The 25,018-nt window shown below is 43.3% G+C and overlaps 1 protein-coding gene and 9 non-coding genes across 10 annotated transcripts; 3 read left to right on the forward strand and 7 right to left on the reverse strand.

Annotated features, from left to right (window-relative positions):
• Positions 1–3,633: 3,633 nt before the first annotated feature.
• On the forward strand, positions 3,634–3,706 carry trnaf-gaa (transfer RNA phenylalanine (anticodon GAA)). Its single transcript has one exon. It is a non-coding gene; the product is annotated as a tRNA-Phe (tRNA).
• A 109-nt stretch (positions 3,707–3,815) lies between these two features.
• trnav-aac (transfer RNA valine (anticodon AAC)) lies at positions 3,816–3,888 on the forward strand. Its single transcript has one exon. It is a non-coding gene; the product is annotated as a tRNA-Val (tRNA).
• Positions 3,889–7,506: 3,618 nt separating this feature from the next.
• On the reverse strand, positions 7,507–7,578 carry trnaw-cca (transfer RNA tryptophan (anticodon CCA)). The gene has a single exon. It is a non-coding gene; the product is annotated as a tRNA-Trp (tRNA).
• A 4,439-nt stretch (positions 7,579–12,017) lies between these two features.
• trnal-uag (transfer RNA leucine (anticodon UAG)) lies at positions 12,018–12,099 on the reverse strand. Its single transcript has one exon. It is a non-coding gene; the product is annotated as a tRNA-Leu (tRNA).
• Positions 12,100–15,763: 3,664 nt separating this feature from the next.
• On the reverse strand, positions 15,764–15,851 carry trnay-gua (transfer RNA tyrosine (anticodon GUA)). The gene is given in 2 exon segments: positions 15,764–15,799; positions 15,815–15,851. It is a non-coding gene; the product is annotated as a tRNA-Tyr (tRNA).
• Positions 15,852–16,604: 753 nt separating this feature from the next.
• On the forward strand, positions 16,605–16,916 carry LOC138243179 (histone H4-like). The gene has a single exon (XM_069198694.1). The coding sequence runs from the start codon at positions 16,605–16,607 to the stop codon at positions 16,914–16,916; it is 312 nt and encodes a 103-aa protein (XP_069054795.1).
• A 279-nt stretch (positions 16,917–17,195) lies between these two features.
• LOC138243801 (U7 small nuclear RNA) lies at positions 17,196–17,251 on the reverse strand. The gene has a single exon (XR_011192419.1). It is a non-coding gene; the product is annotated as a U7 small nuclear RNA (small nuclear RNA).
• A 3,387-nt stretch (positions 17,252–20,638) lies between these two features.
• trnad-auc (transfer RNA aspartic acid (anticodon AUC)) lies at positions 20,639–20,711 on the reverse strand. Its single transcript has one exon. It is a non-coding gene; the product is annotated as a tRNA-Asp (tRNA).
• Positions 20,712–20,820: 109 nt separating this feature from the next.
• Positions 20,821–20,893, reverse strand: trnaf-gaa (transfer RNA phenylalanine (anticodon GAA)). Its single transcript has one exon. It is a non-coding gene; the product is annotated as a tRNA-Phe (tRNA).
• A 1,200-nt stretch (positions 20,894–22,093) lies between these two features.
• trnav-cac (transfer RNA valine (anticodon CAC)) lies at positions 22,094–22,166 on the reverse strand. Its single transcript has one exon. It is a non-coding gene; the product is annotated as a tRNA-Val (tRNA).
• Between the last annotated feature and the right edge of the window lie 2,852 nt (positions 22,167–25,018).

A 25,018-nucleotide genomic window follows, 5' to 3' on the forward strand; every position in this document is an offset into this window, starting at 1 on the left:
CCTGTCGATTCTGTGCCTACGCCTGTACTACGCCTTCCCGGACTCGGGCCCCTGCCTGTTTACTCCGACTACGCCTGCGTCTCGCGCCAACCCTACCAAGGGCAACGCATTGGATCCCTATCCTCAGCAGTCAGCCCCTGCGTGACAGGTTCTGAGTGTCTTGGTTACATCCGTTTGTGTGTATAGATGAAAAAGCTATTGAAGAGCACCCCCACACCCCCCACCCGTCTCGGTGGAAGTTCCCATGTTCAAAAAATCCTAAAAAGATAATTAAAGTTGCACACAACAAAGCATGACTGTGAAAGGTCAGGAGGCCTGCCTAGTGAGCACAACACTTGATTACAGTCAAAAAAAACATTAAAAAATAAAGAAATGTTCCACAACTCAAAGCAAGGTTGTATAAGGTTAGGGGAAATGTCTGGTGTAAAACACCTGGTTGCAGCACTGTGGCTGTTGTGCTTGAAGAGCTATTGACTCATGAATAGCACCCCCCAATCCCCATGTACCGCCTGTCTAATGGTGCCATATTGAAAAACTAAAATTCTTATTAAAAAAATAAATAAAGGGGCCACAACCACAGAAAGGTTGTATAAGGTTAGGGGACCTGTGTGGTGTGTAAAACACTTGGTTTCAGCAGTGTGGTTGTTGTATTTGAAATGCTATTGAGCCATGAAGACTACCCACCTATCGCACTGTGTTAGCTGTAGTGCTATCTTCAGAAAATCATAAAAAAATAAAGAAAGGGGCCACAGCCACAGCAAGGTTGTACGAGGTTCTGGGGCCTGTCTGGTGTGTAAAACACTTGGTTTCAGCAGTGTGGGTGCTGTATTTGAAATGCTATTGAGCCATGAAGATGACCCACCTGTCCCAGTGTATTACCTGTAGTGTTATCTTCAGAAACTCATTACAAAATAAAGAAAGGAGCCACAGCCACAGCAAGGTTGTACGAGGTTCTGGGGCCTGTCTGGTGTGTAAAACACTTGGTTTCAGCAGTGTGGGTGCTGTATTTGAAATGCTATTGAGCCATGAAGACGACCCACCTATCCCAGTGTATTACCTGTAGTGTTATCTTCAAAAAATCATAAAAAATTAAAGAAAGGGGCCACAGCCACAGCAAGGTTATATAAAGTTAGGGGGCCTGTCTGGTGTGTAAAACACTTGGTTTCAGCAGTGTGGGTGCTGTATTTGAAATCCTATTGAGCCATGAAGATGACCCACCTGTCCCAGTGTATTACCTGTAGTGTTATCTTCAGAAACTCATTACAAAATAAAGAAAGGAGCATCAGCCACAGTAAGGTTGTACGAGGTTCTGGGGCCTGTCTGGTGTGTAAAACACTTGGTTTCAGCAGTGTGGGTGCTGTATTTGAAATGCTATTGAGCCATGAAGACGACCCACCTATCCCAGTGTATTACCTGTAGTGTTATCATCAAAAAATCATAAAAATTTAAAGAAAGGGGCCACAGCCACAGCAAGGTTGTACGAGGTCCGGGGGCCTGTCTGGTGTGTAAAACACTTGGTTTCAGCAGTGTGGGTGCTGTATTTGAAATGCTATTGAGCCATGAAGACGACCCACCTATCCCAGTGTATTACCTGTAGTGTTATCTTCAAAAAATCATAAAAAATTAAAGAAAGGGGCCACAGCCACAGCAAGGTTATATAAAGTTAGGGGGCCTGTCTGGTGTGTAAAACACTTGGTTTCAACAGTGTGGGTGCTGTATTTGAAATGCTATTGAGCCATGAAGATGACCCACTTATCCCAGTGTATTACCTGTAGTGTTATCTTCAGAAAATCCTAAAAAATATAAAGAAAGGTTCCACAACCCAAAACAAAGCTGGGAAAAGTCAGAGGACCTGCTTAGTGTTCAAAACACTTGCTGCATTGTGGGTGCTGTGGTTTAAATGCTATTGGTTTGTGAACAGAATACCCCTATCCCAGTGCATTGTGCCATATTAAATAAAAGCATGAGAAAAAGAGATTCAGAATGCAAAGCTGTGTCAGTGTTCTGTGTAAAAAATCGGTTTGAACATCATGGGAGCTGTTTTTAATAAGCTGCTGAGAAAAGAATATTTTAATCTTCTTGCTGTCAGTAGTATTGTGAATATAGTTGACCCTTACCTGAATGAAAACAGGGCGTAAAGGAAGGGTTTCAGAAATCAAACAAAGCTTTATTCCCGTGCTTACGGTCTGGGTAATGGGAGACTGCGCTGTTCTGCTTCCTATGGTCATATACGGGTTTTTCGCATGAAGCCGTATTGAACAGTATTTCTCGCGTTGTGAACGTGTGCACACAGCGGTCCCCCGGGTTCCAGTTCGTGCGTAATTACGCATCGATGAAAAACCGGAGGTTTAAAAAAAGATAATTAGCTCACTGATAGTTTGATGTAAAGGCTGTGGAAATATCCACAAGTCGTGGTCTTTAAAATGCATTTGGTTTGACGGCGTTCTGTGCTTCCATTGCGAAGATATGGACAAAAGAATATTCGTGCATGGTCAAAAAAATGTCATAAAATCGAAAAAGTAAAGGCTGAGAAATCATCCACAATGTATTTTATACACAAAACAAGCATTCTCGCAACTCTAAGAGGTTTCGTGAAAGCGCTACAGGCGTGCCAAAATCGTTTTCGAACTTCGAGCTAACTTTACCCCGGTGAATGCTGGAAGCCGACGCGTGCTGTGATCCCTTTACGGAGCAGAAATGACAACCGAGGAGCCGAGAGATCATGTCAGCATTTCGCGTCTGAACGGAAAACACAAACGACCAACTCGGAATGACTTGCCTTTGACGCTTTTCAAAGTGTTCTTTGTGCACGACGACTGCGCCGCCTAGCAGATACAAAGGGGTTGTACAACTTTGAACTAGCAAATGGAAGAGGGCTAAGCCCCCTCTCTTTTAGCCCAGGTTCGATCTGTCTCCCAGAATCACCAGGGCGCACACACACACACACCCGTGCCGTTGAAGTGCTCTGCTTCATTTCTAAGGGCAACTCAACATTCACTCCTACCCCGAGTGCAGAAAAGACAGCATCCACAGCAACAACAGCTCAGGTCTCTGCACAGGAGCTAAGCTGCCCTCATCTCCTCTGCTCTGCGGCTCCTGCGGAGTGGAGTCCTGCCTGGAGCCGTGTTTGCAGGCGGCGGCTCCCCGCGCCCTGTCTGGGCGTCGTGTCCAAGAGCTCCTGGGAGGAAGAGCGAGCCCTCCCACTCGGGGGCTTTTCCACGGTCTGTGTGAGGAGGGGCGGGTGTGTCCAGTAGCTTATCGAGCGGAAGCCTGGGGCGGCGGAGAGCTGTGATCGTGCAGACCTTGAGGTGTCACCTCTTTGTCTGCTTTCCCGCCCCCCCTCCGCCCAAGCTCTGCTCCAAAGTAGCCCGGCAACCCCTCACACCTGCACGTGTCACAACCTAAGGTGCGGTCATGAGACACCCATGGGGTGTCGTTCTGTTCTTGCTAATTGTTTCCTGCCCGTCGCAGGCAGGAGTCCATGCGAGGAAGATGCGCTGGACAGAGCTCAGAGGGCGCAGCTGGGTGGCTTTCCTTCTGAGTGACGTTCCTGCAACACTCTCCCGCTACTCTTGGTGCGCTCATGCCACAACACAGGAAGGCTGGAGCAGGTGGCTGTGGGCTTTGCGCACTGCCGAAATAGCTCAGCTGGGAGAGCGTTAGACTGAAGATCTAAAGGTCCCTGGTTCAATCCCGGGTTTCGGCATTTTGTTTCATCGCGACCTTTGTTCCTCTCTCCAGCGCCACCTGCCTAAAGTGACGCGTCCCTTTCTCAGCCCGAAACGCAAGCGAGACACCAGCAGCAGTCCCAACAGGTTTCCGTAGTGTAGCGGCTATCACGTTCGCCTAACACGCGAAAGGTCCCCGGTTCGAGACTGGGCGGAAACAGCCTTGTTTTGCACGCTCCTGTACTTCACAGAGGTCTTGAGCGACCGGTCATTTGTTCCCAATGTATTTCCGGTGCCTTCGTGCACTCTTGTACCAAACGCACGTTCCTTCTGTACGCGGAGCCGATCATTTGCAATTGGGCTGTGCAGACAGACCAGGTCGAGCTCTGTCGGCTCAAAAGCAGCGCAGGACCTGCAAGAACAACAGAAAGATTAGCATCCAGCGGGGGCCTCTTAGTGAGCCCAAGAGCTCATCAAGAATCGGCTCCAGCAACAGGGCTGGGCGCATTGTTCCATTCTCCGCCCACTCTCGGTGTAAACAAGTCCCTCCTGGTCTCTGCACTTTCCTGCGTTTGCTTTGGTGTAACTGGCTTCCCCTGCATGGGCGAATGTGAAGAAGATCCTTAGTAAGTCATTGAAGAAAACCAAGAAGAGGTCGGAGTGGCCTCTGTCGTTCATCAACGATCCAGTCAGGCAGTACTCCTCTGTAAAGCGCCGTTCGTTCACATCGATTGGCTTTTTTTTGCCTTCATTCGTGCGAGTAGTAAAAGCAGACGCCCCTATTCTGCCGTGACCCGGATTCGAACCGGGGTTGTTGCGGCCACAACCCAAAGTACTGACCACTATACGATCACAGCGAGTTACTGAGACACACGCGGCAGGGCGGAAAGGGCTGTGCTCTCTTCGTGTGACATAATTCGAAAAAGTCCTGACGTTGCATTTCAACTGAGCCCCAGTATACATCGACCCTTCGACACTCTGAGTGACAACTCTCTTGCGTGTTTTCTCATATTTATGTAGTTTGCTTGCATGATGCCGGTGAAGTGGAAATCTAATAAGTAAATTGATTCTTAAAAATGTAGAGAGCTTTGAAAAAATATATTGGTGCTTTTAGATAATATATTTCAAGGATGTAACTGCTGTGCTACAGTGCGTGCAGAATTTTAGAAAACAGTTTGTCAACAAAGTACACTGTTTAGGTTAGTTTAGAAGACAATGTACCAAAACAATATATGCTGTCTGGGTCATTAGAATTAGCTGAAAGTAACTGATAAGCTTTGAATAACAAATCTAGTTTTTCTTCTCTCGCTCTATGATGTAATCTGTTTTCTCTTAGAGAAAGGGGAAGTTTTAGAAGGGACCAAGTGCTGAACTTTTTTACAGCGCAACGTCTTATAAAAACCCTGTACTGCTTGTAACAAATTGAGTCTCTGGTTGCACTTTGCAGGGCTCCCAATATTGCAATATTGAAATAAAGACCTTACTCAGGTGAGAACTCTCTCTTGTGGCTTCCTTGATAGTTATATTTCCATGACAATTTGGGGGCTCGTCCGGGATCACAAACCTGAGCGCGAACGGCTGCTGAAACTCCATCTGGACCCGGACAATTTTAGCAAATTGGACGAACCTCGGAGGATAAACTGTTTATCCTTCCAGAGACGCGTCTGGAGAATTGGCAGCTGTCTGACGTCAGTAAGTGATCCTTTAAAATTAATAGTTATATTTCCATGACAAGAGAAAAACCATCAACACCCCTACCACCTCCACCAATCCTAACCTTGTTTTTACTATACCCTCTGACCTTTCCCTTTCACCCCTTTGCATCCTCAGCTAACATATTTTAAAATTACAATAGACTGTATAGTATTTATGTTTAAAATTAAGGTAAATATGTCAAAATATCAAAATCCAACTGCACAGTGCTATTGTAAGAATGCTTGTCAAGTTCTCAAACAAACCTGCATTGTATTTTTAAAATATTTCAGCAGAGGATTCAACTGGAGTATAAATGAAGATTCGACGATAATTTTTTTTGAGTGAATATGGTTTTCTGGGGAGTTGCAATGTTGGGCATTATTGGACATTTTCCGGTGACCCTGACACGTGTTAAACACTCGCATTTCCTGCAAATATTAAAATGGTTAAGGTTGCGCTGAGAAATCCAATCGACTGAAGACAATGTTTATATCGCAAAAGAACCCCGTCCTGGGTGGACTCGAACCACCAACCTTTCGGTTAACAGCCGAACGCGCTAACCGATTGCGCCACAGAGACTGACTGGTAAGGTCATTTCTCGAATCACAAGTTTTCGGTTAAAACAAAAAACTCTTCCCGTTTATTTTGCCAGCCTGTAATATTTCTTCTGCACTGATAACCAAGAATTGAATTTCATTTTTCGCAAGCTGTGTGAATTTCATCAAAAACAAGTTTTCCAGAAAGGAAATGAACACATGCATTTAACGAAATCAAGCCCTTTGTGATTGCCCGAAATGATACATTCTGTACTACAAGATAGGAAGAAAGACACGGCTGGGATTTGAATATCGGTTCTTTTGTTTATTAGAGAAGCGCTTTAACCAACTAGGCTACGGTGACAGGACAACCTTCACCTTTTACAGCCGCTTGGACACTCCGCTCTGAGACATCTGCGTTCAGAAAGCGCTGAACCTGCGCTCAGAGCAAATTGCCTCTTTTACATAGCAGCCCCGACACTGAGAAACGAAGAGAACTGGCTTTTATCTGCCATTTTCATGTCCAATGCGTTTGACATCTCCCAAGTGCGACAGAGTTCTTTTGCGACACTATTTCTTTTTCTTTTTTATTTCTGTACGCTTTGATAAAAAACGAGAAATCGTGCAACGGAAAAATGTCTTTTTTTTCATAGAGAAAACGTGCACCAGGAAATGTTGTGTTGAGAAGAAATGATTTAACATGATACGTGACCTAATTTATCGGAGCAATTGCTCGACCAGCAAGATCTGGAGAGGTTGGAGAGTCTGGTGGATGTGATAATTATACGGTGTTGTGGAAGAAAACAGTCTTTTTTTGAATTCTCAGTCAATCGGAATTTCAGTGCGAAACATAAACCCCTTGTCTGATTTAAAGAGATTATATTTTAAAACTCATAAAAAATCAGAAAACACATGTTTCTCACTTTGAAATTTTAGACGGAGCGGTGCATTACTAGTAGCGGCGCTGAGCACACTATGGGGGAATTCAGGTCATGTGAAATGCCAGCGGTTTAATAAACAACGCGTCTGATTTCGGATCATAAGGTTGTAGGTTCGACTTCTACCTGGCTCGTGTAAATTTCATTCAAGCTCCTCAGTAATAGATGTATATTATGTAATGAACCGCACCTGAAAGCAAACGTTGGGTCTGTTTCCTTTGTTTTCCAGCATGAAATAGCAAATCGTTACAAAAAGCACCTGCTAATGTCCAATAGCGGGTTTTGTTTTCAAATTACAGTTTCAGACTTCAGACACTTTTTAATAAAACAAAAGTGTCTGGAAACTCATTAACTTTCAGGTTTGCTTGAACCTGTATTAAAAAAAGTTATCTGAAACTTCCGGGATTCCATTATCTGATGTAGCTGTCTCTAAAGTTGGACGTGATGTTAAGCAGATGTGAACTGTGCCTTTTCTCTTAAAAAAAAAAAAACAAAGTTCTTTTTTCCCCTCCACTCCAATGCTGGAGACTGTAAGCCTGTGTGAGCTCCACACTGCGTGTCCTGTACTGCTCTATTTTGTTTTGATTATCTATGTGGTGTACAGATAGAATTCAACTGCATGGGGTGAATTCCGTGTTCAGGACCAGCAGAACCTGAAAAAGTAACAGCTGACCTCGACATGATTTGAACACGCAGCCTTCTGATCTGGAGTCAGGCGCGCTACCGTTGCGCCACGAAGTCACGGTTGTCAGTGCTGTTGAATTTCCCAAAGGAGACAAATCAGCTTCACAAAAAAAAAAATCTCCTGTGAAGAGCGCAGCTCTCCGAAGAGAGTCTCTTCTTCCCAGACCACATTTTATTCTTCCTGCGCAGCTCTTGTGCAGGTGTTGTTCTCAATTACAGATCCAGGAACACTGATTTTTTTTCTATTTTTTTTTTAATTAAGTACCCCATGGTGCAACGGTAGCACGTCTGACTCTAAATCCCCAAGTTCATTTTCAAAGTATATCGGAGTCAACTGATACTGATCATGTTCTGCTGCTACTGAACCCGCAGTCTTCACCTTAAGGTTCAATTCCTCAAGCCTTTTGACCTTATATGTCCATCCCTTCTCGTCAAAACTCGTATTTTCACAGAGTACCCTTCAGAAATCGCAGTATAGAATGAAAAAACTCCAGTAGATCTCGGCCGCTGTTGGTGATTTTCCTTTAAAAATAAATGAATCTCTGGAAATTTTACGGAGTGTATCACTTTCACTGAGACCGAGAAGTGTTAAGCTGTACATGAGTCTTTGTGGTTCGGTTGTTAACCAAAAGGTGGTGGTTTGAGCCCTCCCAGGGACACTATGAGCCTTTTAATGTACACACCCGTCTCACTTTATCTCCACGGCCGGTCTTGTACCGCAATCAAATACAGAGCCCGTAGGAGGCAGTAAGCTCGCATATATAGCTCACTGTGTATATAATGAAGAAGCAGAGGTTAGTTTCTCATCTGCGCGTTACAGAGCCTTACGCAACTCGTACTGTACCAACAGCTAGGGTTTGATCCCTGCACGGGCTATTAGTTGAAAAGCCATTGTAAATGACGTGTAAGAGATTTATAGATACTGTAGATCAGTGGTTCTCAAACTGTGGTACGCGTACCGGCAGTGGTACGTGGAGTGCCACCAGGTGGTACGCCAAATGACCCTGGAACTGTGTAGTGTGCACTGAAAAATCGGGACGGGTTTTCATATTTTGTATTTTAATACTTGTCGAATACGCAGCCTACATACTACGATACAGTGCGTGCTAATACTTCAGTGGACACAAGAGATACTCTGTAATTCTATACCACTCTATAGGAATGCGTGCTACGGATGCAAGTGACCAACTGTATTTAAAAAAAGCTATTGTATCTCCAGCAAATAGGGAGAAAGGAGAATGTGCGTGATTTTGGAACAATGCCAACATTGTAAACACAGGAATGCATAGAAATACGTGCTACGAACGCAGGCAATCTTGTGAGCACACGAAAGCATGATAGAAAAATATTTAAGAACTGTTCGAATTTGAGAAAAATACACCGAGCGTCTCTGTGTTTCGCTCCCATGCACATGAAATAAAAACTTTAAATAAATACGGAAATAAAAACGGAAACGCGGAAAAAGCTTGCGTATTGCTAAAGCAGGTAAGCTACACTATTTTTGAAGAACCTTATTTACCGTTGGCAAAAGAGCTGACACGTATTATGTGTGGAAAAAAAGCTGCTAAACAGCTCGACCTGCTGCCCCCCTCCCCCTGAAAGACACAGTCATTCAAAGAATTATTGAAATGAAGGATTATATCAAAAGTACACTGATAGAGCGCATTAAGATGAGCAGATTTTTTTCACTGCAATTAGATGAGTCTGTAGTCGATTTGGCCAATTTGCTCGTTTACGTTAGATACGAGTTTGTCCCATGAAGACTTTCTGTTCTGTAAACCACTACCAACAGGAACTACAGGAGAGCACATATTTCAGCTTCTGAATGAATTTTTCGAAGAGAATGGCCTCGACTTGATAAAATGCGTCTGAGTTTGTACAGACAGTGCTAGAGCAATGACAAGCCGACATAACGGTGCAGTTGCACGAATTAGAGAGGTTGCTCCAGAAATTAATGTACGCATTACAACATCCACCGCGAGACCTTTGCCGTCAAGAAAATGCCTGACGATTTAATATCTGTTAGACTCTGTTGTGAATTGTATCAAGGCTCGAAAAATTAATTCACATCTCCTTTGCTCAACTAAATAGGCTCACCCCTCTCACTGAAATGGTGCTTTTTTATTAGTTGTTGTTAATGTTTTTTTTCTGTAAAATACTTTGAGAAGCCACCTTTAAAGGCGCTATATCAAATAAAGTTCATTATTATAATATTTATTTCTGGGGTTCCTATGAGATGATGACTTGTAGGTGGTACTTGGATGCTTTGGTTGGATTAGGGGTGGTACTTGGTCCAAAAAGTTTGAGAACCACTGCTGTAGATACTTTATTGATCCCATGAGGGAAATGAATAAAGCTTATCCAGCTAGCTTTTATGTTTCACACTAAATTGCGATCTTGAAACCAAAATAATTAGAAATATGGAACACAACCGTTGTTCTCCAAGAAGGAAAGCTGTTTAACACTGACGTCACTCCTTTTTATTTAACCCAGATTGTGAAGACAACTCCACCCTATCAAAGGTAATTGTTGCACAAAAGTTGGAAAGCACACTCTGAATCCATCTGTACTGTATATTTGATTTCCGCGATCCGTTCAAGGCTGCTTGGTGCTTCGCAAGCAAGTCATTTCAGGGAAGAAACTCAGTTTAGAGAACTACTGGTGCATTTTCACTCATTGAATTTGATCTTTGTACTCTCTTTTCATTCTCAGCTATAATATTTCAAAATTACAGTTCGGATTTGTTGGAAAACTTCACAGGCATTATTAAGTTAGGACTGTACAATTGTATTTTAATATCTTGGTATATTTACCTTCATTTTAATATGGATGTAACCATAAATGTTGTACTTTTGTCGTACATTTTAACTGAGGACGCACGACGACTATTATACCTTGTGATACATGCAAGACATCTGTAAACGAAGATGTAATTACAGTCAAATTGGCAATTAACAGAAAACCACAATTGTATAATATTATTTCTCTATGTCGATGATCAGTTGAAGGATTTGAAAAAACTATATATTATTCCTCGATATCGATGATCAGTTGAAGGATTTGAAGAAACAGCAGCGATAGCAGGTGATTTTGGTTTTGAACCCATCTTTACACCTCAATAATCCATTTGTCCTCGAAAAAAGAAAAGACAGGCATGTTTTGAGTCTCATAATGATCATCTTCTCGATCCAAAGAAACATATAAATTTGATTCCTTCCGTAGTATTTGGGATTTTCTTACGAAGATCTCACGAAGTATTGCCAGGATCTATATTTAGCGTTCGGTAGTGATAACACTGCTGATATTGATTGAGTAGAAATCTATGATGTATTGACAACTTTATCTGAAGCGAGAAGTCCTAGAACGCTGCCTATGAAGTGTTAGGATTCATACCAAGATATACTTTTTGTTTTCAACCCAAAATGCTGCTATTGCGTTAATCATTATATGAACTATACCAGTTTTGGTAGCTTCTCTGCATGATTTTTCAAAACTGAAACTAATTACAAAATTATTTAAGATCAACCATGACAAAAAATTATAAATCAGGACTAATATTAATATCAACTGATGTTACTACAGAAAAAAAGATTTAACTGAAATATTAATAAGACTATTTGTGATTATGTCACTTCTCTGCTTCAGCAAGGTCAATATAAGACTCTGAAAGTAGTAAAGCAAAACTGAACTCAAAATCATATTAGGAATTCTGAGCGATATCTCCATACAGGTAATCCAACAGAACGTTGAAATATTTGAATATCATCTCTCTGTATATTGCGCTGCTTTTAACCTAGAGTAAAACTATTGGATTGAAGGAATGCTAACCGCTGGGTTAAAATGTATAGTTTTTATTTGGAGAAATCTGTAAACTCGTGATCTTATATGTTTTAAAAGACAGCACAGGAAAAAACAGTGCTGATTATTTTCCGGAGACGGAGCACTGATGACCTATCTGAGCTAATCGATAAAACCCACCCAGTGGATACTCTAGCAGAACGTCAAAGAACATTCACCTTTGTATCCAAAGAAACCACAGGAACAACATCAGGAAGCACAATTAATTCCCCTTTTATTTTTTTCCTGTAAGGTATGCTATGTGAATTCATGAAGTTAATCCTCTGATCTCTTTTGAGCACGAACAAAGTATTTCTGATGGAGCGCTCTGTTCAAAGATTAGCTATTACCCCTGCCAACGATTCGGCGTGAAGAATTAAAAGTTTCACAGACAAAAGCAGCTCACCACCACAGCCAATATTGAATGTACTGTACTTGCCGGTACACTATCATGTGCACTGCCTCAAAAGTGATCTTGGCAGATGTTGTTCCCTACATAAAGCTGAACATGCCAAAGAGAATTTTTGTTGAGAAAACAAAATATTTTTTCTGCCTTGATGTTTAGCCTGTCTTTTAGAAAGTCTATCTCTAAACACCTCCTGCAGCCTAACAAAAAGCACTTTTACTGGTCGTATTGCAGGTCTTAAAACACTAACATTTGGCAGCGGTGGGATTCGAACCCACGCCCCCAGAGAGACTGGAACCTAAATCCAGCGCCTTAGACCACTCGGCCACACTACCTTCCTCCATGTCTGTCTTCCTCACATTCCTGGCTTGGACTGGGGGGCTTCAGCTCTTGTCGTCCGATCTAATGATATCATGACATGTGGAAGTGACTGCAACTTCATCTTCCGAGATGCTTTCAATAGCACAAACGCTACTTTCACCGGCACAAACATAGCAATAACGAAAGAGGTGGGTTTCATCCTTTGTGCTGTTTGTAGGGGCGCAACTCTACGTCGATCTACTGACTTGAAGAGCAAAAATCAAAATCCTCTGCTATTACTGTTGCTTTTTTCATAGTTTCTTTAAATCCTTCAATTGAACATAGATTTTGAAGGATATTGATGATAATACCACATAAATTGTGGTTTTCTTGTGATCGCCAATTTTTTTCAAATACCAGCCTTTTTTACAGTTCCTTGCGTGTTTCACAAGGTATAATGGCCCCCCTCGCATCCTCAGCTAACATATTTTAAAATTACAGTAGATTATACAGCATGCATGTTTACATTTATATTAAAATTAAAGTAAATATACCAGAATACATACAGTGCTAACCCAATAATTCTTGTCAGGTTCTCCAACAAATCTGCGTTGTTATTTTAACATGTTTCAGCTGAGGGTGCAACAGGAGTATAAATGAATTTTCCCGCCAGCCGTTCAAAGACCAAATTCCATGAGTGAACATTATTTTCTCAGAAGTTGCCGGTATTGGACTTTGCCGGTGGTAATGAATTATATCCACAACTGTTGTAGTAGTTCCTTCTTGAAATTCGACACGTGCAAAGCACTTGTAATATCATAGGTGTTAAAGTTCGCTGAGTCTATTCGAGTCATGGTGTGTATCCCTGCCTATCATTGGGAGACGGGTAGCTTTTTTACACTCAGATTCCAATCTTCAATGCTTTGTGTGAGAGCTTACATAACTTTCATTTTCTCACATTTTCTGACGACTGTTCCAAAGGGGCACCCTGTCAATTCCGAATACTTTTCAAAAATCTGCCTGTATGTTTGATTATTGTCATTTCATTTCGAAAAAGTTCAATATTGATCATAACTAAAGAAAATAATGATCACGAACAAAAAAGGGATAAAGATGCGAGTCGATCTTGAATCACAGCTGGGTGACACGGTCTTCTGTTCTGATATGGTTGTACGAGAAACAGGAGGAATCGCCAATCTCCTATAGAACATGAGTTGAATCAGGAGTGAGACATTTCGTATACTCGTGCATATGTCAACGCCTGACCTATATCGTAAAACTAACATTAAGTTGTCAGAGACATTCATTTATATACAAACAAGAGACAGACCAAGTAATAATTCTACATTAGTTCAGGTGGGTAAACCTGAACTAACTAACTAATAAGCCTATTAATAATTCTACATTAACGTGTCCTACACTGATCAGACTAATTGACATGGTCTGATTCAGAGCCTGTGCAGTTCGTGCTAATTACGACAAGGACAGTTCTGAACCCTCATCACCGAACTGAGCACAAGTTCAGCTGTTCTCCAGTTTTGTTACGCATGGTTTTTCATTGCAATTGAGTTCAGAGCTGGAGCTGAACTCCAGACAGTACAGTGTTTTGGGTAAGTTGTTGAAATTCGCATGAGGCTGCAGACAACTTACCTAAAGTGTGTTCTATAGCTTTCAGGTGGAGTTCATTTATATAAAAGAATGTAAGTGGTATAAACGAAACAAGCCAGACGGCAGTCCAACCTACAGTATAATTTTCTGATGGAAGTCCTGACGTGTTATTCATTACGCCACTGACCCTGCTATTGTAGTGCTAAAATAAAACACGTTTTCTACATTTATATCTTTTTAAAAATCACTATTAAAAAAGACAAAGGGTTTGTGTGTCAAGCTAAAATTCCGCTTCATTTCGAATGCCAATAAAAACCATTTTGTTCCAAGAAATCATAAATTTGTCACATCCTTCATACTACTAATAAGTATACGAATAAATACTCGGAAGAAGCCGCTCAGGTATTAGAGAGATTTAAAATCGGATCGGAGAATTTAGAGTCCAGACTGCAAACCAACAGCTGACACAGGTCTTTTATAGAACCGTTTTGATTTCCTCTACTTTGTCCCCGTGACGTCATTGTCCTGCTCACAGCCGAGCCCGACACACATCTGGTTTCTGTCGCTGGGCGCACACACTGCGGTCCATGCGGGTCCTGATACCCCAGTACAATGACGGGGACACTAAACTGTAAACAGGTGCCGTCCTTCGGCTGAGACGTAAAACCGAGGTCCTGTGATCATTCAGGAGAATGGTGGTGGTGGAGGGGAGTCCCCATTACCTGTAAAGCGCATTGAGTGGAGTATCCAGAACAGCGCTATATAAGTGTAAGCAATAATAATGATGATGATGATTATTATTATTATAATGTAAAATGCAATAAAAAAAATCAAACTTTGATTCAAAATAGATTAATGTAAAAACTGATAAAGCTAATGCTTTTTTCAGGGCTATATCTACTTTTTTTTTTTTAAAAAGCGAAGTCTGTCGCGATTGTGAGAGTTAGATAATATGTTCCAGCGGGTGCCTTCATATCATGAGCGTCAGTCTCGCCCGTAGCTGCGAGAAGGTTAAAAGCGCACAAGTGATCTGTAGACGATGTTCAGGGAAGAAATAATTCTGTTTTCAGCACAGGGAGTGAGAATGAGCTCAGCCCGGCTCCCAGCAGAATCCATTCTGGTTTGGTTACTGTTAGACTGTGCGTCTGAGGCTCTTTGGATCGCAACGTAAAAAAAACAATTGCTCACATCGTGTGACTTTCACGACAGGAAGGAAAGATATCACTTTAAAAAATCAGAACTGAAGATTTGGATCCTGGGCCTCAACTTAAAAATAAACAGAGTTTAACGACAGGAAATTGATTCCAGTTGTCAGATCACGTATACGCATACCTTAGCTTTGTGCAACAACCTGAAACTTTCAGATACCATAAATAATATTATTGCTAAACATATGCCATTCTAATCTGCAAGCGACCAGAATATAGAATACGAATTTTTGTATAAAAATGCATTAAGTCCTGTTCTACACCTGCATGCTTTGGAAGCGCTGGCCTACCTGTATCAAAATATCAGATTGTGTTTCTGCAACATTTCGTGCATAGTACGCCATTTTATCTAAAACAGTCACAACAAGGGCTTTACATGCAGTCTGGGGTATTTTCCCCTTTTATATTTTTGCCACTTTATATCGAACCTGTTATACTCCCAGAAGTGCACAGTAGCTTGTACTTAATAAAAATGTACAATTCACCGCTGGTATAAACAGATGTGTGCCGTGTTTGCCTTTGTAAGCATTTGTTTAAAAAATAAGTTCACAATACGATAAAAACACAGAAAGCACAAACTTTATAATACAACGATACAAAATCAATACCAAATCATTATGCCAATTAAGTAACTATCCTTTGAAAACAGAGAACACCTTTATATCTACAAAAAACTTGACATTTGTATGTATTTTTGAATTACAAAGCAGACAGTGCAGTCCCTTAATTCAAAGATCAGATCTTGGCCAAAACAAGACAATCAGACGTGGGCTGAATTCGGAATAGGAGCCTTTGCTTAGTCGATTATTGAGCTTTTGATCAATGTCTGAATAAAACTGATTCGCTTTTTTAACTCTTTGATTAAATTACACGAAAAGCACCTTCCTTCGAGCCGGAATTGAACCAGCGACCTAAGGATTCCCTGTTGACTCCACTACAGTCCTCCGCTCTACCAACTGAGCTATCAAAGGGATGCTGTGGCATTACTTTCTGGCACATACTGCCCAATGAAGTAAAATGTGAAATGGGTGATTTAAATCCCACTTCGACATCAAGTTTCCAACTCGTTTCCTTAGTCTCATTAACTTGAATTTAAGCCACGAACCAGGATTCTACTGTATAAACTTCCAGGGATATTACAAAATGTTTGATGGGGCATCAATCATTCCAGGCGGAAATTGATTCCTTTTTTTTCTCGAGGGATCATATTAAACATTTCATTAGTCTCGAGAGGAGGATCACCATGAGACACAAAACAAACAGTTTCTTTCTGTCTTTATTAGAAAGTAGCGTTTGTGCTACATTAATAATATTTTCAAATAAATAAAGAAGTTGTAAATTTTAAAAATTTATATTTGAATCGAAATGTGGTTTTGAGTTAAATATTAGCGTGTTCATGTAATTAGTTTGTGTTTGTCATTAATATATATATATATTGCCATGTTACTAGAATTTGTAACTGAAGTTTACTAGTTGTGTTTTTTATAATGATTAGACATTTGAATACAATATTGTATATAATGTATAATTTGAACTACATATTGTTAAGGTGTGAATAATTGTATATTTTAATAATACATTTCTAAAACAAATCATTGGCTTTATTTACTAGTTTCCACACCTATAAAAATCTTTCTTTGATGTATAATAGAAATCAAAGAAAGATGTCTATTATACATCAAAGATGAGCAGTGTGTGTCGTGTTCACAGCTGATAACTCGAAGATGTCTGGAAGAGGCAAAGGCGGAAAGGGACTCGGGAAAGGAGGCGCTAAGCGTCACCATAAGGTTCTCCGTGACAACATCCAGGGAATCACCAAACCCGCCATCCGCCGCCTGGCTCGCCGTGGGGGAGTGAAGCGGATCTCCGGGCTGATCTACGAGGAGACCCACGGGGTGCTGAAGGTGTTCCTGGAGAACGTCATCCGCGACGCCGTCACCTACACCGAGCATGCCAAGAGGAAGACCGTCACCGCCATGGACGTGGTGTACGCGCTGAAGCGCCAGGGCCGCACCCTGTACGGCTTCGGAGGCTAAACAGGAGCGGAGCTTCACTACCGGACCCCGACGTATAAACCCAAGTGACCCAGTGACATTTGTCACTGCTGAGGTTGCTTTATGGGTCTATTTTCTATACTGTGCTGATCAATTGGAAATCAAATTGCAAAAAAGACCCGTTCCCACACCTAAGGTCAAATATTAGGAATCAAAACTGCTCAAGATTTCCAAGTGCAAGATCTTTTTATTCATAAAAGACCCTATTTATGTTGTATGAGAAATATTAATATTAATACAGAATCTTTTTTCACCAAATAAATGGGCTTCCTGACTTCAGAAAGCCTTCTAGACAAATACTAAAAGAGCAAAAATTCAATTTGGTAAATGAAATGAAAACAAATACCCTACCAAACAGGCAGGACAGGCCATTCAGGATGATAATACAAAACCATTTATAATTCAACAAATAAAACCTGTCAACTGGTAATCACCACTTATCATAAAAAATAAGTAGCAATACACAGTAGGGGACTCTTGGGTGCAAGTTAAATCCATGCAAGAAGGGGGTTTAGTGTTATATTTCCAAATCAGATATGCAAATGAGAGATCTGGTCCAGCCAATCTCAAAGCTCCCTTGGTCTGGAATGGAGCTGCTCCCCTCTTCTAGTTATTCACATTGGAGTTAGGTTACATATTAGCACATTTCATCTAACAGTTGCTCCAGAAACAAAAACGTAAACAAATGACCTGGAATGTGACCACACCTATGAGAATGTAGTTCAACAGATAAATTGTAAACCTTGTCATAAGATGTTTTTTGTTCTACAAAATATACTTTATTCTGCAAAAAAAACATCTCAAAAGGAACATCTCACACATATTAACACTCCATGTAATAAATAACAACGGCGGAACGGAGATTGATTGCATTGGTGAAGGAGGTTTCCCTCGGCACCGCATCCGTCGCACTTTTTGGCTGCCCGGCAGGTTTTTGCCAGGTGCCCCTCTTTGTTACAGTTGTGACATCTGACGATGTCACACGTGTTCTCCTTGTGGCCGGACTGTCTGCACTTCTTGCAGAAATCCGGCATCCTGGGGTAGTAAAGGTACCCCCTGTCGGCTCCGATGTTGAAGCGGGCCGGGGGGTGCTGGAAACCGTCGACGCCCTCTAGGTCCTCTTTCAGGAGGACTCGGTACTGGCGTTTGCCGTACCAGACGCCGCAACTGTCCCTGATCTCCATCGGTTTGCCCACCACAGTTACATACCTCCCTAGGAACGCTGTTACCAGTTCCATTGGTACGTAGGGGTTGTATGTGAGGACTGTGATGGTCCTCTGGTTTGTCTTCCTCATAGGCTCCGGCCTGAAATCAGAGAAACCGGGGTGCTTACCTTTTTCTCTGATCATTTTCGTTGCCTTTTCATATAATAATAATAATAATAATTGCTTACACTTATATAGCGCTTTTCTGGACACTCCCCTCAAAGCGCTTTACAGGTAATGGGGACTCCCCTCCACCACCACCAATGTGCAGCATCCACCTGGATGATGCGACGGCAGCCATAGTGCGCCAGAACGCTCACCACACATCAGCTATCAGTGGGGAGGAGAGCAGAGTAATGTAGCCAATTCATAGAAGGGGATTATTAGGAGGCCATGATTGGTAAGGGCCAATTGGAAATTCGGCCAGGACACCGGGGTTACACCCCTATATGAGGTGACCGTGGCCATGTAGGCCTCCATGTATCTCTCTGCCTTGTTGTCTTGCAGGCAGTAGAGATCTCCGGCCACCAACTGCAGGATCCCTCTCAGGAAGGTAATGAAAAAGGATTTCGCAGTTGGCATCGTCTCTGTTTTCTTGGTCCAGTGGAACCGGATCAGTGTCTTCTTGTCTGCCATCTGGAAAGGAGAAAAAAGAAAAAAGGAGAGAAAGAGAGAGAGCAAGGTCCTGTGGAGAGGAGGGTTTAGCTGCTAAAGGAGCAGCGAGGGAGCCCTGGACTTTGTCCTTGTGGGCAAAGCCCAGCTAGGTGCAGGCGCAGGAGGAGAGAGAGAGAGTGCTTCCGAGTCTCGAGGAAGAAAGTAAGCACCGCGGGCAGGCCACGAGTACCTACTCCCAGCCAAGAGGCCAAGGAGGCAGAAAGAGAGAGAGAGGGAGCGGATAGCGCTTCCGAGTCTCGAGGAAGAAAGCAAGCACCGCGGGCAGGCCAAGAGTACCTACTCCCAGCCAAGAGGCCAAGGAGGTGGAGCAAGAGAAAGGGGGAGGGGAGAGGAGAGAGCTCTAGTATCCCGCTACAAGGAGAAACTATCACAGTGGCTGTCCTTGCAGTGTCTGTACGGGTCAGTAGGGGAGTGGTGGGAGGAGGTGAAGGTGAGGACAAAGGCCTTTTTCATGGCTGAGGGAAGGAAGGCTGCTGCCAGACGGAGAGGAGTGCTAGCCAGGAAACAGAGGCAGCTGCAGCGTCTCTACACGATGCTGCACAGTGGCTTCAATGTGCTTGAGGATATCACCCTTTTAAAAAAGGACATCCGGAGCATAGTCGAAGAAAGCAGTCGAGGAGTGCTGTTAAGAAGCAGAGGTCAGTTCTTGGAAGAAAATGAGAAGTGTACTCGCTTCTTTTTCAGGAAAGTGGTAGGCTCCAAGTCTGTCATGGAAAGTGTAGTTGATGAGGAGGGAAGAGAGAGTACAGAGCTGAGTGCTATCCTCTCCTGCATCGAGGCCTTCTTGTCACGGACGTCCAAAGGGACTAACCGTGGGGAGCAGGAGTGCGGAAAAAGACCCATATGCGTAGCGGCGAGACGGGAAAAAGGCCCGGGCTCATTAGTGCAAAGAGTTCAGGAATGCCGTATAGAAACCTATGCCCTCAGGGAGCGGACGTGGGGCGCCCTGGTGCTAGGCGGGTCTCAGGACATCCGAACGTCAATGCTGAGCGAGGACAGAGTGCAAGACCCGGAAATATATAGCCCGAGGGAAAGAGAGGGACAGGAAGGACAGCAGACCAGAAACTAGGGACAGGACAGAGAAGCTCTACAGAGGTAAAGGATGAAGAAATTCATTTTTTTACCTCAAAGCTAGAAAACGTTTTGAGTGTAGAAGATAGGGAAGTACTTGAGGGGGATTTGACAGTAGAAGAGCTGAGAGGCTATGGAGAGCTTACAGAAGGGGAAAACAACGGGTGCTGACAGGCTCCCTAAAGGGGCGTCTGCTTTTACTACTTGCACGAATGAAGGCAAAAAAAAGTCAATCGATGTGAACGAACGGCGCTTTACAGAAGAGTACTGCCTGACTGGATCGTTGATGAACGACAGAGGCCACTCCGACCTCTTCTCGGTTTTCTTCAATTACTTACTAAGCATCTTCTTCACATTCGCCCATGCAGGGGAAACCATTTACACCAAAGCAAACGCAGGAAAGTGCAATTCAAGCAGAGACCAAGAGGGACTTGTTTACACCAAGAGTGGTCGGAGAATGGAACAATGCGCCCAGCCCTGTTGCTGGAGCCGATTCTTGATGAGATCTTGGGCTCACTAAGAGGCCCCCGCTGGATGCTAATCTTTCTGTTGTTCTTGCAGGTCCTGCGCTGCTTTTGAGCCGACAGAGCTCGTCCTGGTCTGTCGGCACAGCCCAATTGCAAATGATCGGCTCCGCGTACAGAAGGAACGTGCGTTTGGTACAAGAGTGCACGAAGGCACCGGAAATACATTGGGAACAAATGACCGGTCGCTCAAGACCTCTGTGAAGTACAGGAGTGTGCAAAACGAGGCTGTTTCCGCCCGGTCTCGAACCGGGGACCTTTCGCATGATAAGCGAACGTGATAGCCGCTTCACTACGGAAACCTGCAGGGATCGCTGCTGGTGTCTCGCTTGCGTTTCGGGCTGAGAAAGGGACGCGTCACTTTAGGCAGGGGGCGCTGGAGAGAGGAACAAAGGGCGCGATGAAACAAAATGCCGAAACCCGGGATTGAACCAGGGACCTTTAGATCTTCAGTCTAACACTCTCCCAACTGAGCTATTTCGGCGGTGCGCAAAACCCACAGCCACCTGCTCCAGCCTTCCTGTGTTGTGGCATGAGCGCACCAAGAGTAGCGGGAGAGTGTTGCAGGAACGTCACTCAGAAGGAAAGCCACCCAGCTGCGCCCTCAGAGCTATGATGGGCATCTTCCTCGCATAGACTCCTGCCTGCGACGGGCAGGAAACAATTAGCAAGAACAGAACGACACCCCATGGGTGTCTCATGACCGCACCTTAGGTTGTGACACATGCAGGTGTGAGGGGTTGCCGGGCTACTTTGGAGCAGAGCTTGGGCGGAGGGGGGGCGGGAAAGCAGACAAAGAGGTGACACCTCAAGGTCTGCACGATCACAGCTCTCCGCCGCCCCAGGCTTCCGCTCGATAAGCTACTGGACACACCCGCCCCTCCTCACACAGACCGTGGAAAAGCCCCCGAGTGGGAGGGCTCTCTCTTCCTCCCAGGAGCTCTTGGACACGACGCACAGACAGGGCGCGGGGAGCAGCCGCCTGCAAACACGGCTCCAGGCAGGACTCCACTCCGCAGGAGCCGCAGAGCAGAGGAGATGAGGGCAGCTTAGCTCCTGTGCAGAGACCTGAGCTGTTGTTGCTGTGGATGCTGTCTTTTCTGCACTCGGGGTAGGAGTGAATGTTGAGTTGCCCTTAGAAATGAAGCAGAGCACTTCAACGGCACGGGTGTGTGTGTGTGTGTGCGCCCTGGTGATTCTGGGAGACAGATCGAACCTGGGCTAAAAGAGAGGGGGCTTAGCCCTCTTCCATTTGCTAGTTCAAAGTTGTACAACCCATTTGTATCTGCTAGGCGGCGCAGTCGTCGTGCACAAAGAACGCTTTGAAAAGCGTCAAAGGCAAGTCATTCCGAGTTGGTCGTTTGTGTTTTCCGTTCAGACGCGAAATGCTGAAATGATCTCTCGGCTCCTCGGTTGTCATTTCTGCTCTGTAAAGGGATCACAGCACGCGTCGGCTTCCAGCACGCTGGGTCGGGACACGATGCCGGGGGTCGGAGAGAGCGATGTCTTCCACCTTAGTATAGGACCTGTCACCTGTCCCCACCTGTCACGCGGGAGACTGGGGTACATCAGGACGCGCATTGAAGTGAAAGCAGGATGCGCTGTGACATGCACTGTGCAGATCCCGCCACACAGCGCTAGGCGAATCCCCAATCCCCTTTTGTGCCTGGCGACAAAAGGTGTTTGTTTCCGCCCGGTTTCGAACCGGGGACCTTTCGCGTGTGAGGCGAACGTGATAACCACTTCACTACGGAAACGGTGGTAAGACGTGCCCAGCGGCCCAGCGCTGAGCTTCGCCAATGCGATTCAGCTGCTTCCAGTGCCTTTATTGGAGTGCGCTGATGGACCGTGCTCTCTCTCCAGAGACCAGCACGCCTGTCATGGACGGAGCAGGAAAGGCGGCGCCACATTCTACAGCCCTCTCCACGCAATCGACGAAATCGGGCTACTGAAGTGGAGAAAATCGCCTCTCCAGAAAGTGCAAATATCATCTTGGAGACTATAAATCCTATTGCCGAAGGTCAGCCCTGTCTACCAGAGTAACCCTCCCACTGCGATGATCAGCTCGTCTCACACGCGAGAAGTTTTGGTTGGAAACAAGCGCCCCCTCTTCTCGCACATTTTGCACGTTCGAGTAGTTTTAATGCGGCTCTTTCGTACACGGTGCTGATCTTTTGGAAAGCAGGAGGCAAAACCGAGTCAAACCCGGGCCGCCTGGGTGAAAACCAGGAACCCTAACTGCTAGACCATATGGCAACGAGCAGCTATGCTGTTCCCGGCATCATGCAAGCAAGCTACATACAGATGCAGCCATTCAAAGTGTGCGGTACAGACACATACCGCAGGTAAGATGACACGGGGTACCGCGGTGCGTGATTGGTTGACCGACAGGGGCACTCGTGATCCGTTGGTCTGTCGTAGAAAGACTTACTGTAAACGTCTTTACTGTGCCCATTGTAGATATTGAATTTTACCACTGAAGGGAAATCTTAGTAGCTGAGCATAAAAAGAATAGGAGCATATTGTAACGCGTGTGAAGGCCATAAACGATATTAATTTTGGAACGTAAACATACAGTATATAGCTGGTCTCGGTACTTTAAAAAAAATACACACCAGTATTCCATTTCTCCCTAAACATTGTAAGCTTCGAAGTCTTTAACTAACGTGATACCGGAGTCAACAAGCATACTTTTTGAATTTGATTAAAAGGGAATATAATATGGAATCGCGTATCTCAAAAATTTAATAACGGTATGATTATATCCGTGTTCTGCGGCAGGGTTGTGTAGGGCTGTTTCGCCTGCCTGTTCATGCGAGCTGTCTTGTAGCCTACTGGTCTAGGTGCGTGACTACCAACTAGCAGGTTGTGTGTTCAAATCCAGCTGGTGCTGGACTTTTCATTTTTATTTATTTATTTTTTAATCGCGTAACATAAACATATTACCGTATGCAAACTGTACTGTATACAGTATGTATATGTATATTTAATGTCTTAACTGTGCCCGTTTAATTGAATTTAAAAAAAATATTTAAAACACGAACATTAAGCTGTTTACATCTTCCGCCTGAGAACAGTCACCCGTTGCTACCCAACGCAGAACGGTGATTGGCTGACACCATCTGACACCCCTCAGACGTGCTGGTTTGCTATACATACTGTACCAGGAAGAAGATTTCTTTCTATTCAAAACGTGTATTTTAAAAGTTTAAGAAGTAAAAACCTTACAGCGTACACAGATTTCTAAACTGATCAGGATCGTTATCTTTGTCTTATGCATAATAATGTTCACCGCTCTGTCCAGCAAATTAATAATAAACTTTATTTTATATAGCGTTTTAAACGAATAAGTAATTAGATTGCTCATAAACCTAATCACTTGCTTTTTCTTTTTATTTAGGCTCTGATTTCAACTATAGATCGTATTATTAATAACCATAATAACAACCAACCAACAAAAACAACCATATAAACATAATACCAACCAAAAACATAGATAACAACCACAATACAAAATCAAATAATCAAACCATTTTACTCTCGCAAAGTCCTCCAATTATCATAATCCCGCCCCTTATGCAAAACCAAACCTTTCTCCCATCCCAGTTTATCCTGTTTATCATAAACAAAATCCACCTCAATTTTCAACAAAATCAATACCTCAACACTCTATACTCAACAACGATAATTCACAAACAACCAGAACATGTAACTCCACATTCCTAAATAGACCTCATTTCCATAGCCCCACCCCTTATGCATAACCAACATCCCTCCCCTGTTCTCTCTCTCCGCTGGCGTTTGTAATCGTTTTTATTTTTAAATAAAGTTTAGCAAAGTCATGTATTTTTTAAATCTTAAGATTTCTATATTTATGTCTTTATTTAGTGGTTTCATTAGTGACAAAGGCTAAACTTTCTTGGAAAAATGTATTTTATGTAAACCATGTTTGCTATTAATTCATTTAGGGCTAGAATATGTTCATTGTCTTCCAATGAAAGAAGGGTTCCTTTTGCCATAGTCGGGTTGACATTAGAAGCTTGCCACACCCGGACTGTTACACCAACGCATTAGCATGTTAAAGCGATTTCATTGAGGAGCCTAGCTTTCTTAACTAGTAAGTAATGTACTTTTGGAGGGGGGAGGTGTCTTTCGCTGGAAAACTTGCCCCCTTCTACTTTGAAAATACCTGTGAAACCGGTTTAATTTGTCACAGCCAGCACTCCCGCAGAGAGGGGGGTTGTACTTGTTAATGTCTTAGCCGGAACACATCATTATATCTCATTTTGTATTTCTATAAAAAAATCGTTTGCCCAGCCTAACACTATTGTTGTTATTGTTTTTATCCTGTAAAGCGCTTTGAGCAGCACAGCTTTCTCACCAGTTAGATTACTTTTTGATACCATCCTTACACAAAGCAGAAACTTCTTGTATTTTCCGATGACATACAAGTGGAAAGATTACAGATTTTAATCGTCTTTTTTCTGAACCAGGGAAAATCTGATCATGTTTATCTATAACAATAATAAAAAACTTTATTTTACATATCACCTTTAAAAGTGGCATCTCAAAGCAATACAGTAGATGGAAACCACAGATTACAAAGTAA

The sequence above is a fragment of the Lepisosteus oculatus genome, chromosome 14 (genome assembly GCF_040954835.1).
Source record: "Lepisosteus oculatus isolate fLepOcu1 chromosome 14, fLepOcu1.hap2, whole genome shotgun sequence".
Taxonomy (NCBI): domain Eukaryota; kingdom Metazoa; phylum Chordata; class Actinopteri; order Semionotiformes; family Lepisosteidae; genus Lepisosteus; species Lepisosteus oculatus.

Bases quoted from the DNA above. Each gene is read 5' to 3' on its own strand.
- LOC138243179 (XM_069198694.1), top strand. From the start codon at position 16,605: ATGTCTGGAAGAGGCAAAGGCGGAAAGGGACTCGGGAAAGGAGGCGCT.